This window comes from Lacerta agilis, chromosome 8 (assembly GCF_009819535.1).
Source record: "Lacerta agilis isolate rLacAgi1 chromosome 8, rLacAgi1.pri, whole genome shotgun sequence".
In the NCBI taxonomy this organism is placed as follows: domain Eukaryota; kingdom Metazoa; phylum Chordata; class Lepidosauria; order Squamata; family Lacertidae; genus Lacerta; species Lacerta agilis.
In genome coordinates this window covers 27,126,602-27,145,930 of record NC_046319.1, presented here as the reverse complement: position 1 = coordinate 27,145,930, position 19,329 = coordinate 27,126,602, and the positions used below count along the sequence as shown (strand labels likewise).

Sequence of the window (19,329 nt, the reverse complement as noted above, 5' to 3'; positions counted from 1 at the left end):
ATATATATATATATATGACTCATCAACAGATATATTTCACTGGCTTTAAAGGAAAAAAAACTTTAAAATTAGTGATATTTCCTCTAAGGTTTGGTGAGTCATTTGATTAATGTCTTAAAAGTATATATAATATGCAGGAAGATGATGAAATATCTGTATATTAGCAGTCATTTTCTTTATATGAGTTTGCTAGCTTCTGCCCCGAACCACTTTATATTAACTGGGGTTTCAAAAGTCTTTATTCTGTTTTTCTTACATCATTGCATTTGTCTTTACAAACTGTGGGAGGCAACAAAGTTAATAAGATGCATGGAAGGAGTCTTTTCTCTTGAAAAAAAGATTGAAACAAATAGTTTTTCTCTTTCCAAAAACTGTGCCATTTGTCCTACAGACCAAAGGGGATTAGGACAGGCAAACCCCACCATCTTCATGCCACTTGGAAAATTGCCTCCAAAATGGAGGAGACCAGCCAGCATGTAAGCTGCCATTTTGAATTTCTCACATTGCCTTGCAGTATAGAGCTTGGAGTGGTGCCATTTTACTCATCCACCATGTAAATTCCCCATAATTGGAAACCCTGAGGCATTGTGGTAAATTGTGAATAGTGGTTTCCCAGGCCCATCCACCCAGCACAGGAGCTCCCGAGAGGCATCAGCACCAATGGGGCACTGAAGCTGCCCCAGAATGTCTGGTGCTGGACCTACAGGAGAGTTTGAGACACCATTGTCATATCATACAGGTCAGATGTTTAAAGAAAAACATATGCCTCTTACATTGCTCTTTAGATCTCAGATGTGAAAATCGAGCACACCATTTCTGGAGTTGCTACAGTGCAGAGTGTGCTGCATATGCATAGTGTTATTTAACGAGAAGGCACATTTGCCTCCATATCCAAAGTGGGTGGAGAGCAATTGATGACTGACCAAAAGAGGAAGGTAGAAATATTCCCCCTAATTCCTGTTTGTTGGCATCTGCCAATAACATACACTCTGGGGTTGAAGTCAAACCACTGCATTAGCAGCACCAAAGGGACCTCCACAGAGAGCAAGTCGGGCAGTGCGTATGGAGGTCCTGGTCTGCCTAGACAACACTATCCCCTCACGGCCTTGCTGATGTGGTCCTTAAAAAAGCAGAGAAATACTTTGGGCGCCAGCTTAGCTGCAGGAGTTACTGGGAGGAGGTGCACAAGGTACCATCCAACTGTCTTAGGGACTCCACTCTGGATTCGTGGAAGGGCTCCTTAGCCTTTTCTTCTCTGGAAGATGTCCCACAAGGCAGCAGGTACAGATTGTTTCTCAGGGTTTACTTCCAAAGGCTTTCTCATCAATGAGTATAGCCGCAAGGCAGTAGAGGTTTAGGTTCAGAATTTTCCTTCTCCTAGATGGGCTACTTTCCCAGGGTAATCAGCTCCACCTTCCCCTAACTTCCCTCTACAGCATGTGCAGAAACTGCCTTCTTACCATTGGACCCACTATTGGTCTCGTACGCTCAATCCTCCAGAGCCTACCTTTGCATGCAGGAGAAGTCCCTACCTTACTGAGGGTTTGAGACCCATCAGCAACTCAAAGTACACCCATTGAAATTGATGGACATTACTAATGTAGGTCCATTAATTTCAATGGGTCAACTCCAAATAGAATGTATTTGGCTAGGACCATTCTCTTCTACAGAACTGCATAGTGGTGCATTTTGAGCCTTCCAGAAGTCCTGGGTATAACTGGAACTGTCTAGAGATGGCTGAATCAGTCTGTGTCAATTTTCAGTACGTTAACAAATCAATTCCATCCCATATTGTATGAAAATCCATATTTACATATTCATATATATTACAAAATACATGCATAGATACATATTTTTAGCTCAATATATTCATTTCTAAATTTATCTAATCCTAAAACAATACTTCAATGCATTTTGGGGGGAGAGGGAATTTGAGGCAAGTTCTGCATCTTCATATGGCCGAGTGGGAATTTGAACCCTGGTCTCCCAGGTCCTAGTCCAACACTCTAACTACATCAACACTGGCTGCCAAATGAGACTGCATTTTGCCTTTCACCCATTTCAGCAGCTATTTTGATCCAGGCCATTTCAGCCCACGCCAACCATCTCTTGCTCATGCCCAATGGAACTCAGGGCGACAAAACAGCTGTCCTTGTGATAACTGGGGCAGCTGCCCTTTGCGAAACAGAGCTATTTACTCAGAAGCTCTTTTCAGCTGCTTCTGTTGCCTACGTTCGGACAAATTCTCAACAAGAAAGTTTCCGAAAACTTTCATTACGGATATGTCATTGGCTGGAGCCATCTCAGTTGGTCCAGCAATAGGGGAGCTCTTCAAAATGTATATTGTGAGACTCATAAAGCAGAATGGCTTCATCACAGCCATTATTGCCTATTGGACAAATGCATTTATTCAGCATTTTTCTCCCCTATCCATATTATTATGTTCCAGGTCAGAATGGCTGCTTTAGGACCATTCTGGTCTATTGGGGGATGCAAAGACCATTTTAGAATGTTAGCTGTGGATAGGAAAACTATGCTAAGGAAACTATGCAGAGAGAGGAGGGAAATCTTAAATGCATAAAAGCACCACAATAGCCACTAGTCAGGTTTTCAGAATAATAATTAAAAAAATTGCAGCTCCTTAAATTGCAGGTCATCGTAATTGAAAATGGGAGCAGCCTCTTAGTGCTTTACAGAAATCGGATCATGAGTCCTTCTACCTCACTGTTGTCTACACTGACTGGCAGCAGCTCTTGAGGGTCTCAGAAAAAAGCTTCACCCAGAACTACCTGAAGATGCCAGGGACTGAACCTGAGACATTCTTCACAGAAAAGACACACACACACACACACACAATTTCATCTGTATGCCACCTTTCCATCTTTCCATAGTTCTAACTATGCTGCAGATCTTTTCCCCCACCTGTCAGCAAGGACAGGTGATGGGGGATGGATCCTCATCTCTGTCAATTCTAACAATTCTAATTGCATCCAAAAAGGCCCATGAATGCCGTAGTTGGTGTACATTATGATGCACTCGAGGTCCCATGGGCTGAAAGCTCAGGATGGGGTAGAAATTCAATCCAGTTCTCATCTTTAGATGGACATTCCTAATTTGCACTTCTCAAAACAATATGCAAACACAGCTATCCTTCACAACCCATGCTTCTCCCAATTTTGCAGTGCAGTTCTTCAGCCAAGTCACATGCACAAAAATGCATATGAATTGTCCATAAAATGCAGAATGACATACAAAAACAGATGCAAAGGAATATTGCCTTGGAAAAAAGAACTATGTTTATTAGGCAGAATTGCATTATGAAGCCATGTCTATTGGGAGAAATATGTGCTAAAATGCTGCAGAATTTTCAAGAGGACTTGTTCTTTTTTTAAAAAAAGAATTCTCAAACTGCTGTGGAAATGGACAGATCTAAGCTTAAGAGGGGAGAAATGAGAAATTTTCCAATCCCTACTGGAAGCAGACAAACAGATTAAAAACGATGCAGGGAAAATATTTTTCTGTAGTAAAGATATTTACAAATATTATAGCATGGCTAAATGGCCCTTAGTCTTTTTCTCAGCACAATCTCACCATTTTGTATTCTGAACATTTTTTTCAGTTGAATTGCCACTGAATTTGGATTTTCCTGTTGGGATGAAACAGCCAAATAATTTTGAGCACCACCAAAATCATGATAACATTAGTAAAAACAAAACAAAACAAAACAAAACACACAATTGAACAGGGTATACTTGTGTCTTCACATTCCTAATTTCAACTTTTGTGTTTAAAGGTGGGGGTGTACTCTTTTGGCCTTAACAGAAAGCTTCTTTAAAAAAAAAAGTTCATTTCTAGATTATCCTTGCTTCTTTATCTAAATGTTCACATTGTAGAATGTGAATATGTGTGGGTTGTGTTTTGTTTTCTCTTTGCATCTGCATATAAGCAATATGTGTACAAATATTCAAAATTATAAAACACATCATAGTGGGAAAAGCAGAAGGATTTTGAGTAATAGACTATTGGCATTTTTCTTTGAAATTACCGTTTCTTGCTGCTTTGGGAGAAAGCCATGATTTTGCTGCTATTAGTACACCCGTAACAATTTGGAATTAATTCCTCATCTCAGCCATATGACTATTCTAATGATCCTTTTTACACTTCAGTACAATCCCCTACATATGTGCCTTTTTAGAACACAAAGACAACATATTTCATGGTGGAAATGTATGTGGAATTTGGACACTGATCAAATATTCATAGCAGGACAGAATTAATTTACTATGATCAAGAAAAAAAAAACATTTTTAATGTTGATTGTCTTTACCTTATCTTATTAGTGTGCATTGCCCTGTAGTCTTCTTAGAATAATGGATGCTTCTTGTTGCCAGTAAATTAGCAACTATTAAAGAGGTCACTTTTTGACTCGTACAAGTATTGGCTATGATTCAGAGGTCTGGTGTGCCGGGACTTCATTTCCTTCTACAAGAAGAATATTGTTATATGTCCTAATTTGAGCGTTTCTGCAAAAGTAGAACAGAATCTATTGAATGAGGTATTTATTATATTCCAACTTCCCGGGTGAAAGCCTCCTCAAAACGACTCCTAGCATAACCAAACCAATACAGTGTAAATTGGGGGTAGTCAATGAGTTTCTCTCCAGATGTTGTGTTGGACTACAACTTCTATCACCCCTGCCCACGGGCCATGCAGCTGAGGTTGATGGGAACTGTAGTCCAACAACATTTGGAGGCAACTGCATTGACAACCCCTGGTGTAAACAATCCTAAAAACAATTTAAAGCTATAAAACAGATGTTGTTGTTTCTTTTTTTTCCTTTTTTTTAATCCCTCATTAAAATAAGATAGCATCATAAAAGTAGAATTTCCTGCATGGAAAAGACTCAATGTAGCTCATTCTCAATTATTCCCATTAAGGTTTGTTAGGTGCAATTTTGTGTTCTAAAAGTATGGTGCTGCAAAAATTAGCTGAAAAAGGTTTCAGTCCATAGAAACCAACTACCTGTAGTGAACTGCAATTAAAAAAAAATCTCTATGAGGTGTGCCAACTTGATAATGGTCATTTGGAGATCTGTTAGCAGAAACAACAAAAACCCTTCAGAATTTCAGAACCTTTTCACTTGGATATGCTTTTGCTTGGACTCTGCGTTCAAGCACACCATCTCATGAAACTTAATGTGATGTGATGTGATGTCACTGATGCAAGCTGACACCGTGTTGTCGCAAAGCAACATATCAGAACGCAGATTTGAAGGAAAACAAAACAAAGCTTTCCCCCCTTCCCTCAAAGGCTAAATTAACAGAGAACAGAGTAACATTTTTTAAAAAAAACGAGTAAAGAAGGTATGGGTATATAAAAGATTGAAATACTTGCTTTTTGCTCTACCTTTTCCCAAGGGACATTCCTAGAAACCTGTTGCCAACATAAGTCCGCTGCTCCAATAAGGCGCACAGCAGTAGCTGGAGTTAACCCAGTTCTTAGTCTTGCGAGTTCTTCCCTGTATCAAACAAAGCATTTTGGCTAACCCAGTTAAACAAGACTCAGTTCGACCTAAGTTGAAAAGTTGCAAATGAATATTAGGTAGAGAGGTAATTCCAGGCTGATGCTCCATGCAGATGCAGTAGAAAAGTAAGTAGTATACTAGTAATACAAAATAACACAGGTTTCATACTAGCTAAATGGTAGTCCTTCTCACGCTTCCCAGGGTTCACTTGGAACTGTCCAGTAAGCAAGTTTAACTCTGCTTGAGGAATTGGAATTGGAAAAATTTGATACAAACTGACTGACCCACACATCCTGAATTAATATGTAGATTGGAGCATAGTTATGCATGGATTTTAGCACTTTCAAAATGTTTCAAGGCTATTTTCAGGGGAAAAAATGCAGATATGTTAAAAATCTGTATTATGAGAGGAAAAAGCACCTTAAAATGTCAGGTGGATTTAAATAATCATGGATCAATGCAGAAACAGGATGGAAAGTACTCTCTCTGAAGTATAACTGTACTCCCTAGCCAGTGCTTATAAGAGCCACTGAACTGATTGAGTGATTGAGGCATTTTCAGAAAGTCCAAAAAGTGATAGATCACCTTGGTAGAGTCATCTTTAAAGTTTGCTAAAAGTAGGCACATCAAAAGGGGCTGGGGGGGGGTCACTTGTGACACAGGTATGAGATAAATGGAGAAGAGCAAGGTTCCTACGAGAAACAATATTTTGAAAATGTACATAGGCAAACTTTTTTTTAAAAAACCCACTTTGTACTTCCAGAATACACAGTGGTACATCTGAGTTGTACATCTTTCAAAGGTCCCAGAACATTTGACCATAGTGTCCACATCTCTTGTTTCTACCTGGCTATTTTGAAGCAGTCTTAGTTGCATGGACTGAGCCACGGGTAATCTTACTTTCTAGAATTGCAGCAGAATATTTGTCTTCTGAACTATGAGAAGCTATTCTCTTAAAGCGACTTTCAAATGATTATATGTTGGAAGATACACCCCAGCAAGTATATATGTGATCTATGACTTGAAAAGGAGCAGCCCGCAGCCCCCAAATCCTCCCCAACTACCATCTGATAAAAATGGTATAAATTACTTGCCTGCTTATCTAGGCCTGGTTATTTTAAGATCTTGCTGCCCACAACCAGTTTTGAGCAGTAATTAATGGACGGTGTTACCCAAGAGAAATGGGCATTCTGCTTTGCCCCCTAGTTACAAGCAAATTGCAGATGTTGTTATCTTTTGTAAGACTGATCTCCAGAATGGTTATTTTTTTTTTTTGTATGACTGCTGCTGTAAACAACACACCACTTCTTTTGCTCTTACACTTTTTGACCCGCACTGTGTATACATATTTATATATTATTCATACCGGATTAAAAATTGATGTGCTCTTTACTGCTGTTGTACTGCACAGTGACAATACAAATTAACTTATTGTGTACTTAACTTTTCACATGACAGTGATGTGAAATTTTGATGGCCCCCAAAAGTTAGTGATGGAAAAACAACGCAGTGGAAGGTTGAAACCACTTTCGGGTGCCATTAATGCTTCCTTGCTTGTTAAACGCAGCTGAATTAATAAGCCCAAACTGTGATGTGTTTTGCAGGGATGTGAACATTCAAACCCTTTTGCTGGGAGAATGATACCAAATGGTGAAAGCATTTTGGGGCATAATTAAGTGCTACTTAATTTACGCTTATTGGATCCTTTTAAAAAAATGTTTTGAATTAGTGTTAACATTTTAATAATTAAGCGAATCTGCTGGGCAGGTGACACTAGGTAAAGCTAGACGCTTCAAAAATAGACTTCAAGTCTTTAATTGCAGGTCCTTAATGATACAGTGCAAGGTCTCCTCAGGAGCAAGTCCCATTAAGTTCAATGGGATGTGAATGCCAGGAAAGTGACTACCTAATTGTGGTTTACATTTCCTAAATTGTTATACCTGTGTGATAAAGTAACAAAAATGTTGTAGAGTTCTAGAGCTGTAAGATGCAACTGAGTTATGCAACCATAGTGAATCGTGGGAACTGTAGTTTGTTAAGGGTGCTGATAGTTGTTGGGAGACCCCCCCCCATTCCTCTAACAGAGCCACAGTTCCTTGAGTGGTTTAAACTTTCAATTCCTCTTCCTAGGGAATGCTAGGAATTGTAGCTCTGTGAGGGGAAGAGGGGTCTCCTAGCAACTCTCAGCACCCTTAACAAATGACCATTCCAAAGATTCTTTGGAGGAAACGATGACTGTTTAATGTGCCGTAATACTGCTTTAAACATATAGCACAGATGGGCCTCAGATTTCGCAGGAAGAAGCTGGTAGAAGCCACCAGGGCTGTGCTGCAGGTCAAAATTGGCTCACAAACAGGAGATCAAGGGTGTGTGTGTGGATTGGAGCTGCCCAAGTTCCTTGGCTGAGGAAGGGGTGGCTAGGTAAAAGGTGAGAACACCAGAAGAAAAGAACCTGTTAGATTACACCATGAGAAACTCTGTCTCAGGATGACCATTTAGGATTAGCATAGGGTATGAAGGTGACATCTCTTTTGAGTGATACGGACTACAGCATCCAAACAGGTTCCCACCCATTGTGCTGATAAGACAAGCCTAGAGTGGGGCCAAAGATTGGGAATGTTACAGGTGTGAATGAGCTTTGAGGAAACCATTGGGTTCAATGTTCAGTAATGTAGTGGTTCTTATTTAAGATTCCTAGTCTCTGTGTGTGGAGAGGCAGTTTCTATGGGGCCCTCTGACTGTGGTGCCTCATTAAAAAATCTGATGAGACCAATTCCCAATAGTATGTTACTTCAACAAGTTTTAAACCTATTTATACACTCAAAATATACAAACTGCTTGTTGTATTCCATCTCTTAAGTTCTGTTTCAGTGATAGGCGGAGCCGACCTGCTTAATTGTTGGCTGACATATTTATGTCAGGCTTGCTCGCATTTGTGGAAAGTGTGTATGAAATGCTAAAGTTAGGAAAAACAGCATACAAGGATGCATTATATTGGGGGAAATTGCATGCAGAAATCTGTATATATTGAGGACTCTTTTTTGTATATATAGAAAATGCTAATTATTTGGAAAATACGGCAAACACAATTGAGGATTGGAAACAATTATAAATGGAGACTTTGAAATCGACAGATCTGCAGATGACAGGCAACTGTGCATCAATATTGTTTTCATAAAATTTAATTTCCAAACATGGAAAAAACTTAACTTAGCCCGTAAAGGGTGCCCAATGTAGAAGTTATGAGTGACGAACAACCAGAATATGCTCCCTCAAGTTATTTTTCCTTCACTCTCTGTCTCCCCTACTTGTCCTTTATTTTAGTTCTTGTTCTTCCATCTGCTCCCTGCTTTGTCCCCTGGTTCAGCTCACTGGGGCCTTTATCTCCCTGCTCCTGGTACCACTTCCTACTAAGCTTTGAGGTTTTCACACTTGTCACCAGGCTCCATATACTTCCAATTGCCCTGGAATCTGACTACGAGGGTTTTCCTCAGCAAACTTATCTTTCTTTTCAGCCCACTGAGCCTTCTACTGCTGACAACTTCCCTCAACAAATAGGATGTTCATGGACATCCCATGGCATCACTTCAGCTCAGCCAATGGGTGCCAGAGGTTTCATTGTTGCCGCGATATAATCCCTTAGCACATTACAACATAGATTATATGGGTCTGTGAGGCAATAAGCAGATTTAGCCTTAGACTCCAAAGTGCAATTTCTCCATTAATGGCTTTTTAAAACCCTTATGTTGAAAATTCCAGAGCTGTACCTACCTCCTGTTTATAATTTTGGTCTTTGCTTTCCCCAGTACTTTTCCTTTGGGTGTGTAAACTGACACTTCACAGTTAGAGTAAACTTTTGCTGCTTCTTCCTTCATCATCATCACAACTTTTGAGTAGCACTAGATGGAAAAAGACAGGTTTTCACTTGGAAAGCAGGTCAATGATGATTTATTGGCATGTACCTTTTAGCAGACAGGAGTTTGACTTAATGTGTGCAAATGCTGTGCCACATATTCTGCCCTCAGATGCGAGGGGTAGAATTGTTTTGCACAGATTACGACAATCCAACACACATTGGTCAGAATCTAGGCACAGTGGTGTATTTAACTAGGTTCTACTCAGAGTAGATCCATTTCATAGAATCATAGAATCATAGAGTTAGAAGAGACCACAAGAGCCATCCAGTCCAACCCCCTGCCAAGCAGGAAACACCATCAAAGCATTCCTGACAGATGGCAGTGAAGCCTCCGCTTAAAGACCTCCAAAGAAGGAGACTCCACCACACTCCTTGGGAGCAAATTCCACTGCCGAACAGCTCTTACTGTCAGGAAGTTCTTCTTAATGTTTAGGTGGAATCTTCTTTCTTGTTGTTTGAATCCATTGCTCCGTGTCCGCTTCTCTGGAGCAGCAGAAAACAACCTTTCTCCCTCCTCTATATGACATCCTTTTATATATTTGAACATGGCTATCATATCACCTCTTAACCTTCTCTTCTCCAGGCTAAACATACCCAGCTCCCTAAGCCATTCCTCATAAGGCATCGTTTCCAGGCCTTTGACCATTTTGGTTGCCCTCCTCTGGACACGTTCCAGCTTGTCAGTATCCTTCTTGAACTGTGGTGCCCAGAACTGGACACCGTATTCCAGGTGTTAAATTAATATACCTGATTTAATCATGGCCATTCATGTAAATGGTTCCATTTTGAATAGTATTGGATTTAAATGGAATTAAGGAGAATGCATTCTTTGATGGAAGGCAGTGAAGAAGTTCCATATGTGCCCATCTGGATCTTGTCTAATGAGTGCATAAAATCCGAATCATTTGGTCAGTTCTGCCTCTGCAACATGTCTGCAGCCTCTGTGCATGTGTGTAACAGAAAGGGGGGGAATCAGACAGGGGGAGGAGGGGGCTAATGTTGTTCTTCATATGTGATTATTAGGTCATGTCTTCCAATAGCCTTAGCTTTTTATGCAGATGGTCAGGCACATTTATTTATTCATTTATTTCAGCAAATTAAAGTAAGCTAAGTGCATTTGACCTCAGATGGCCCTGGTCTAAGTTAATTTGAGAGACAAAGCTCATAAAGTTCCAGTAAGACACATCAACAACTTCCCAGCATAGGTTGAAATGTGATTGCGGCAACATAACCTTCCAAGCCAGATGCGGCATGAAGTCTCAGGCTGGCTCAGAATAATCTGGAACAATTTAGTGTATGCAAAGCGGCCACAAATGCAGCACGAGAAGGGTGAGCCCCACTTGCTTCCTTTAGCTGCACAGAACCTTGTGAGAATAGAACAGAACAGAAGAGAACACGAGAACGGAAGGAGAGCCTGCTGGACCAGGTCAATGGCCCATCTATTCTAAACTCTTGTTCTCACAGCGGCCAATCAGACACTGCAATGGGAAGCCTTCAAGCAGGACCCAAACACACAGGAGCCTTGTCCCATCCTGCGGTTTCCAGCAACTGATAGATAGATAGATAGATATTTATTATTACAGCCATTGGCCCATCACGCACGATTTTTCAAACAACATTTGTATACTTAGCCTTTCTACTTAGGACTTCGAAAGGACTTTAAAGTAACAGACTAAGCAGTAAATTTACAACATAAAACATCACCCCCTATTTATAAAAGTATAAAAACATCAATTAAGGTAACACATAATTACATCCTGAGTCATGATTTAAAAGGAATGTCCAATCCGCCCAGAAGTCCATTTTTCTTTTTTTCTTTTTTTATAAGAATTTATTGACATTTTTACTTATAACAACATACAACCTTAACCACACCTACATTTATACACATACAAAACAAATACAATTACACATCTAATACAAAAATTGCCATGATTTTTCTTCTTAATTAGACATCTCAAAAAAAAAATTCCTTTTCCCAATCTTGACAGTTGACTTCCCCTGCCTTTTCACCTTCGAGTTTATATCCATAATCTACTTTTTAACCTCTTCATTTAAAAAATTAAACTTAATTATATATATAAAATAAAACATTCATCTTAATCTTCATCTTAATCTTAATCGTCTTAATCTATAAACTTAAACCACTTAAATTGACTTTATTTATACTACATCCTCATAAATCCTCACAAATCGTCCTCAGCAAATCTATCTCTTCTATCCTTTGAACTGCTGCTAATAACATAGAAACTTGAAATATCTCTTTTCATGTTCAAACAAATAATAAAACAAACTATTGTTGACAGTGTTCACCCTCCGATTTCAAAATACCATAACAGATTGCTTTAGATTTTACTTAATACTTCACCCCACACCCCCTCTGTCCATTCTTCTTCTCCTGATGGCATCAGCACTGAACTTCCATGCAACTTCCCTCTCCCAACGTCCACAGATCCAGGCACAGTCCAAAGCTCTCCTTGCCACGAGCTCCGAGGTATCCAACTCTCCCTCTCTCAGCTTCTCCGGTTCTTTGTAGCATTCCTTTTCTTCTTGTATATACCTTAATTCTCTGTCCCTGCCCCCCGAGCTCACACCTCGGGGACTGGATATAGCAAATCTTGACATCGCCTTGGGGCTGCCACCCCCAACAAGCGAATTTCTTCTCCGAAGTAGCTCATTCATTTCTTCCCATCTTTCCATCCATCCTCTCAGCTCTTTGACAAGATTTTCTTCCAAAGTGTCAAAAGTTTTGTTAGCCTCCTCTGTGGGCAGTTGGTTCCATTTCAGACCCCCACACAAGACTTTAACTTTTCTGTAAAGTAGTTCCACCTTCAAGGCAGTGAGCCTTTGTTCATCTGTTAGTCCAGAGTTCAATACCAGTTCAAGGACGAAACCCAGCATACTGGCAGAGGAGGAGGAAGTGGGTATCATATTTCTTCCCCTGTCTCTTTGTTCGTCGCCATTTTCCTAAGCTGGAGCGCAAACACCGCAACTTTAAATAGAGATATTTTCCGCTAGTTAGCTTCCCAAGAAAAAAGTTTGCCAGTCTCATGTATCGATTTTAGATACTTTATAACCAGTTCTGTGGCAGCAATCCCTCAAATTGGTTAAATTCTTAGGCTCGAAGGGAGGGAGGCAGGCTGCCTTTCTCCTTCCCCCCGGATCGTTCCAAAAACACGATTTCTGCCAAGATTATTTACTCACGACCATCGGGTTCCTTTAGCTCCATTCTTCACAGGTAGAACTTAGACGCTCACCGCGGGCTTTGCCGCCGCATTTGCATCCCGGTTGGGGCATATCCCTGTAAGCCCGGCTCCGTTGTCCCTTCACCCCCACTCCCCCTTTACAGGGGGGCAGGGGAAGGGTTCGGAGCCTCCGCGGGCGCAGCCGGGGAGCCCAGGGTGCGGGACGCTCTTCCCGCACCCCAACCGGAGCCGCGCGCTGCGGTAGCGCGGCTCCTAACCCCCGGGATGGACAAGGCGCTTCAGACCCGAAGCAGCCTTCGACCACCCGGCGATGGCGTCGCCGCCGGAAGTCCAGAAGTCCATTTTTCTGCTTTTGGGATAGGACGGTGATCAGAAATCTGGCAACCATAAGTGATCTAGGAGGGTCTTCATCATTCAGTAGGTATCTCAGTTTGGCTTCGTTCGAGTCATCGGCAATTCCCTTTAAATATGGAGCAAGAAACTTACTCCTGGACGATGAGTGAAGAGCACAATCAAAGATTATGTGATACAACGATTCTGGTGCTCTGCAATTACAGTCACATAAGAGCGATATTTGTCCATTGGAGAATCTATTTCCCAACACGTTGGATGGGAAGGTGTTAAATCTTGCCTTTATAAAGGCATATCTATGAGCTGAGGAAGTTAAGGAATTCAAATAATTTGGGAGTTTTAGGGGGGGTAGTAAACCAAGGTTTAGAGGTGAACAGGTACCATTACCCAACACCATTTTCTGCTGCAAGTCCATCTCCTCTAATCTACCCGTTACTGTTCTTTTAGCAGGAACTATATCCTGCTCCAGTAGTTTAAAAGGGGAGATTCCCATTGCCATGATTTTCAGTTGTAATGCTTTTAATCCAGCAACTGGCATTCAGAAGCATTGCTGCCTCCAACTGTGGAAATAGAACATAGCCATCGGGGCAAGTAGCCATCGATAGCCCTCTTCTCCATGAATTCGTCCAATGCTCTTTTAAAGCCATCAAAGTTGGTGGCAATCACTGCCTCGTGTGAGAGGGAATTATGTAGTTTAACTATGTGCTGCGTGAATAAGTACTATATTTTACCTGTCCTGAACAGCCTCCTGCAGGAACGAGTTCCACAGTTGACCCAAGGACTTCCTTCTTCTTCTTTTTATAGGTTTTTCCATATTACATCATAATAGAAATACAAATACATCACAGTACATACATACCAAAACCGTCACCACATCCTTCCCATCCCTACCCATAATTGTATTTATCATTTAACTCATCAATCAAGCATTTGTCCCTCCCCCACTTCCCTCCACCCCCACTCGATTTCCTCTACATTCTGAAGTTACATTAATCTTTGCATTCTACAATCTTCTCATATTTTCTATATACTATTATTTTCTTTCCTTTCTATTTACCTTCCTTCAATTACTTTACATTTTAATCTAGGCATATTAGCATATATATATATATATATATATTTGAGCAATATTTTACCATATATTCATCAGAACATTTCCACTCCTTTTTTTAATTTTTGATTCGGTTGATTTCTTATAATAGCTGTTAATTTTGCCAAAACTAAATATTCATTTAATTGACAGATCCATTCCTCCCTTGAGAGTATAATTTGTGACTTCCACTTAGCAGCAATCACTACTCTAGCTGGTGTACTTGCATATAAGGAACGCCCCCCCCCCCGGTGGTATTTCTTCCCCTATCAATCCAAGGAGATATGACTCTGTTTTTTTATTATTGATATTTTCAACATCTTCTTTAATTCTTCATGTATTACTGTCCAAAATTTCTTAATTTTCTCACACCTCCACCACATATGTATTGTTGTTCCTATTTCTCCACCATATCTCCAACAAAGGTTTGATTTCAATTAATTTATCTTTGCCAACTTAACTGGTGTTAAATACCACCTGTGGAACATCTTTACAAAATTTTCTTTGATTATATATGAGGCGGTAAATCGTATAACTTCTTGTCAGAGTTTCTCCCATTGCCCGACATCCTGAGCCCATTTAATCATCATTTCTTTCACTTCCTCATCCATCAACTCCCAGTCCAATAAAAGATTATATGCTTTAGATAACAATTTCTTATTACTCTGAATTATTATAACACTGAATTTTGAATCTTCTTTTGCAAAGCCTTTCTTTTTATCTGAATTAAATATACTTCTAAGTTGTATATATTGCCATCTATCAATTTCATATTGCCTTCTCTTTAAAGGATTTTAACCTGAATTTCCCTTGTTCCTCTTCCAATAACTGTCTATATGTTGGCCAATTTGTCCTCATATTCAATTTTTTTACAGCATATGCCTCTAGCGACAATATCCACCAAGGTGTCTGTGTTTCCAACTGTAGTCTATATTTGTTCCAAACCTTATATAATGCACTTTTTAATATATGATTTGTAAATTCCTTATTGACTCTTACCTTCTCATAATTAAGATATGCAAGCTATCCGTATCTATTATTGAAGCTTTCAAGGTCTAATATATTAGTTTTTTCCAATCTTATCCAATCTCTTACTTATATTAAGCATTCTGCTTCATAATATAATTTTAAATTTGGCAATGCCAATTCTCCCCATCAATAATTTATATTTTATCTGTGGGTTTTTCCTTGCCATACAAATCTCGTTATATCTTTCCTCCATTCTTCAAAGCAATTCTCTTTATTTATAATTGGTATCATTTGGAACAAATATAGCATTTTTGGTAGAACATTCATCTTTATCATGAAGATTCTTCCCCATATTGATAACTTTAATCTGCTCCAGGTTTCAAAATCTTTCCTTATTGCTTTCCAAACTTCCTTCTTAATCCACCAACATTCAGCTTCAATGGGTGTCCACAAGTTCTAGTGTTAGGAGAGAGGAAGAAGAAATTTTCTCCATCCACTCTCATCATGCTATGCATCAAACGTCTATCGTGTCACATCTTACTTGCCTTTCGCCTAACTAAAAAAAATTAACTCCACCTCTGTAACTTTCCTTCTTGTTTCCATTCTTCTCTAAAATTGAGTGCCTTAGTGTCCCTCTTCCACTTGAAAAAAAGAAAGAAAATCGAATTCAAATTAAATGTGTGCCATGGCATTAAAATTCCATAAAACTAGTTTATTGAAATAGGCTGCAAAATGACATTCAATTGTATGTGTCATTTTAGTATTATTTACAAAGTTGCATATTTACAAGTTACTGGGGATTTGCTGTTGCTTTTTTAAATTATAAAAAAATTCCAAACCTATGCAGTGGCATGCAGGCATTGGACTGCCCTAAATGTTCCCCTGCCACCTCCTTTGCAAAGCACAGGAAGCTTCTACACGGCTTAGGGAGGGAGGCGCAATGCTCATGTGCAAGACATCATGATGTCACAACATCACACGCATAACATCAAACCCCCCACCACCCTCACAAGCTAGCACCTCTGGCCGCAACTGTTCCACTATGAAAAATTTCACTGCACGCCACTGATAGAATGTATTTCTGACCCCTATATCCCAGCACTGATCCACAGATGATTTTCTAAGGTGCTAAAGTCATGGCAGGGAATGCTGTGTATCCTGAATCTCAAGAAGTGGGAGTGGGGGGCACAATTGGTGTGAAATTTGCCCAAAATAACAGAACCAGAGAGGCCCTGATTCTGGCCAATTAAGTCCTGTAAATTTCACGTCCTGGGAAACTGAGGCACGGCAGTGCCTGTGCGAAGGCTGTGGCTTGCATATGCACCATACATTTGAAGCACTCCGCCAACCAAGAATCCCTGGAACCCCTCACAGAACTACAGTTCCAAGCACCCTTAACAAACTCGGGGGGCGGGCAGAGCTTTAAATGTACAGTATAGTGTGTAAGCAAAAAGGGGCTGTATGATTCAGTCCACATCTAAGAGAAGGGGAGATCTGTGTTTTTACATTATTCCATTCTGTGAACTGCACTACAGAGGGTGATTGGCGGGAACCCCTGCAGGCCTGAGGAAATGCTAACCCAATGTTTGTCTGTTGCACAGGTCACCGGCCTTTCCAGTGCAGATACTGCCCCTACAGTGCCTCTCAGAAGGGAAATCTGAAGACCCACGTCCTTTGTGTCCATCGCATGCCTTTTGACAACAGCCAGTATCCAGACCGCAGGTTCAAGCGCTCCAGAGTTGACGCCGAAGCTTCTGGGAATTCCGAGGAACCTGGAGCTGTCAAACCTGGGAGCTCGACAGAGTTAACAGAGGAGGGCAGCCAGGCCCAGGAGTAATGCCGCAGAACAAATCAATCTGTATATTGCAATATTATTTTACACAGTTTTTTAGATATGCATTTCGGGTAACACAGAGAGTTTGCTTAACTGCCTTCTGAGGAAAACAGATTGTGTGCAAATTCCCAGAAGCGTGCAGGATGTTTAAGACATTAAAGACACACGCACACACACACACACACACACACAAACTAAAAAGAGAAAGAGGGAAAAAAAACAACAACAACCAGCCCTTGAAAATGGCTGTTAAACTGTTACCTGGCAACAAGTACTTCCAAACAATGTAGGTGGAGATAAATCAAGTGGGTGTTGTTTTTTCTTCTTCTTCCCCCAAATGTGTGCAGGTTGCAAGGTATCTGTGTCGTGTGTGTGTGTGTGTGAAAAATACTGAAATAAAGGGCGCATTTCTAACACTAAAGTGGTCTTTATCCAGAAAGAATGCTCTTACCAGAATATCTATCTATATATCTATATCTGTAATACTATCTTCCTGATTTAACGTTGCCTTGAAGATTGTGGGAGTGGGGAAGTGTGTGTGTGTGGGGGGGTGTTCCTGTGTTTTCATTGTTGAAAACACCTTTTTAATATGACACCGACTGCTGCCATTTGCCTAGCGTCGTAATGAGACGTGTTGGTCGAGTGAGGTGGTGCCAGGCTGACTGGAGCTGTCCCTGCTGAGAAAATCAATCCAAGTGGTGCTCCAACTCTGCACTCTCAGAGAAATTTTAGACGACCCATAAGCTACAGTCAGTGCTGACCTGTATTGAAAAGGATTGTGCTGTTAACATTTTAATTTCTGAAATATATATATATAGATATAGATATACATATTATATATAGCAAAAGACACACACACACAGAGAGACGACCAAATGAGTCAAAGGTTAGAGCAGAAAGGGGGAATCTGCAGGCCAGCAAAACACTGCAGTTAATTGTACAATGTGGTTTTTTGGGGGGGACTGTATTTTTCTCTTTTTTTAGATGAACTTGCAGTATTGAGAGAAATGATTCCCCCCCCTTCCTATTTTGTTCCTTTTTAATGAAGTAGGTTGCTATAGAGAGGTTTAGAAATACAATACTGAAGGAGCGTGCTGGATAGAGAAACTAGTTAGCCTTGTCTAGAGAAGATACCAGTGCAAAAAAGGAGAAATAATTATTATTCAATAGAAAGTTGGTTTCTTTTCTGTTTTTTTTTAAAGAAAGGGGGGGGGAGAGACTTGAATGAAAGATTCCCCAGGCAAGATTAGTTTCCATTTATTAGGGTGCTGTTGTTATTATTCTTTTTTTTTTAAAAGTGTTGCAGACATTGTGCAGGACAGTGTATTTTGTTTTTTACTGGAGAAATCTCTTTTCAAGCAATTTGACCTAAAATATGAATCCAGACATCCTGCCCCTTGTCTCTAGTGAAAGGGGGGGGGGGAGATGAAAGACGAAAAATGTGTTAGCTAATATTTCTTTGGTTTTTTTGTAAGGAAAAAGAAAAAGCGTGTTCTATATTTTTGCAGATTTTAGCTTTTCTACTAATTGGCCCCTTCCAAATTTAATCCTGTCGTTTCCCACCTAGGAAGCTTTGGAGAGATTATAATGAAAAACATGACTGAGGAAAAGAAAAAAGATAAATGTAAGAAAGCCAGTTAATGGCTTCTCCTTACACCCACTTGAGTGGCAAAAGATTCTAGCCTTTTCATGTACTTCCTTTGAGAGAAGCAAAATTGGTGCTGTTTAAGATGATAGAGAAGTATTAACTTCTTCTAAAAACAAAATCATTCAGACTTTAAAAAAAAAACTGTAAGTAAGAAAGAAAAAGTCAATATATATCCTTGCAGGCTGGGAGCACAGAGTAAAAAAAAACCCCAGGGCCTTAAAAACTTCAGCTCTGCCTACAGCAGTTTACAAAAAACACTAAACTGCAATCAATGTAAATAAAATTCGTAGCACTACCCTGAGACTGGAAGAAAGGAAAGAGATTCTCAGGCTAATAAGAAATACAGTTTGCATACGCTGTCAGGAAAAAAAATAAAATTAAAAACAATACCATCCAAGTGAAGTTTCAGTTAAACTGAGGTCGCTGTGTAACTTAGCCCCCTGTCTGGCAGAGGGCAAGCTGCTTTTCTCATTTTTGGGGAGATATATTTTTTTTTTCCTAGTATAGTTCTCACTGCCTTACTTAAATCAAGTTGATAAACTTAATGCAACTGTTTCTCATGATCCTAGGTAAAGGATTGAAATGTAATTGAAGACTTTCTGACTGTAGTAAGCTTTAGGATTTTAACTGCACTACCGTGTTTGGTGACTGTGTTTCGGTCGCTTGCTTTTGTGTGTTTGCGCCGCCTTCCGTATCTTAGCGAGAGAAAAAAAGAGGAAAGAAAAAAAAGACCCCACATTCCATTTTCTTGCACTTTTTCGGAGCTCTTTTCAGTATTCTTTTTGTGTCTT

At 40.0% G+C, this 19,329-nt stretch overlaps 1 protein-coding gene across 4 annotated transcripts in view; it reads left to right on the top strand.

The window, feature by feature from the left end:
- Positions 1–17,080, top strand: part of ZNF536 (zinc finger protein 536) — a 446,856-nt gene extending 429,776 nt beyond the window's left edge. For 3 of the 4 annotated variants that reach the window (XM_033156684.1, XM_033156685.1, XM_033156683.1), the window contains one exon: positions 16,658–17,080. In XM_033156684.1, the coding sequence (XP_033012575.1) occupies positions 16,658–16,893 (236 nt within the window). In that variant the 3' untranslated portion in view covers positions 16,894–17,080. The remainder of the gene's footprint in view (positions 1–16,657) is intronic. The other variant, XM_033156686.1, reaches the window with a different exon arrangement.
- Positions 17,081–19,329: the final 2,249 nt, after the last annotated feature.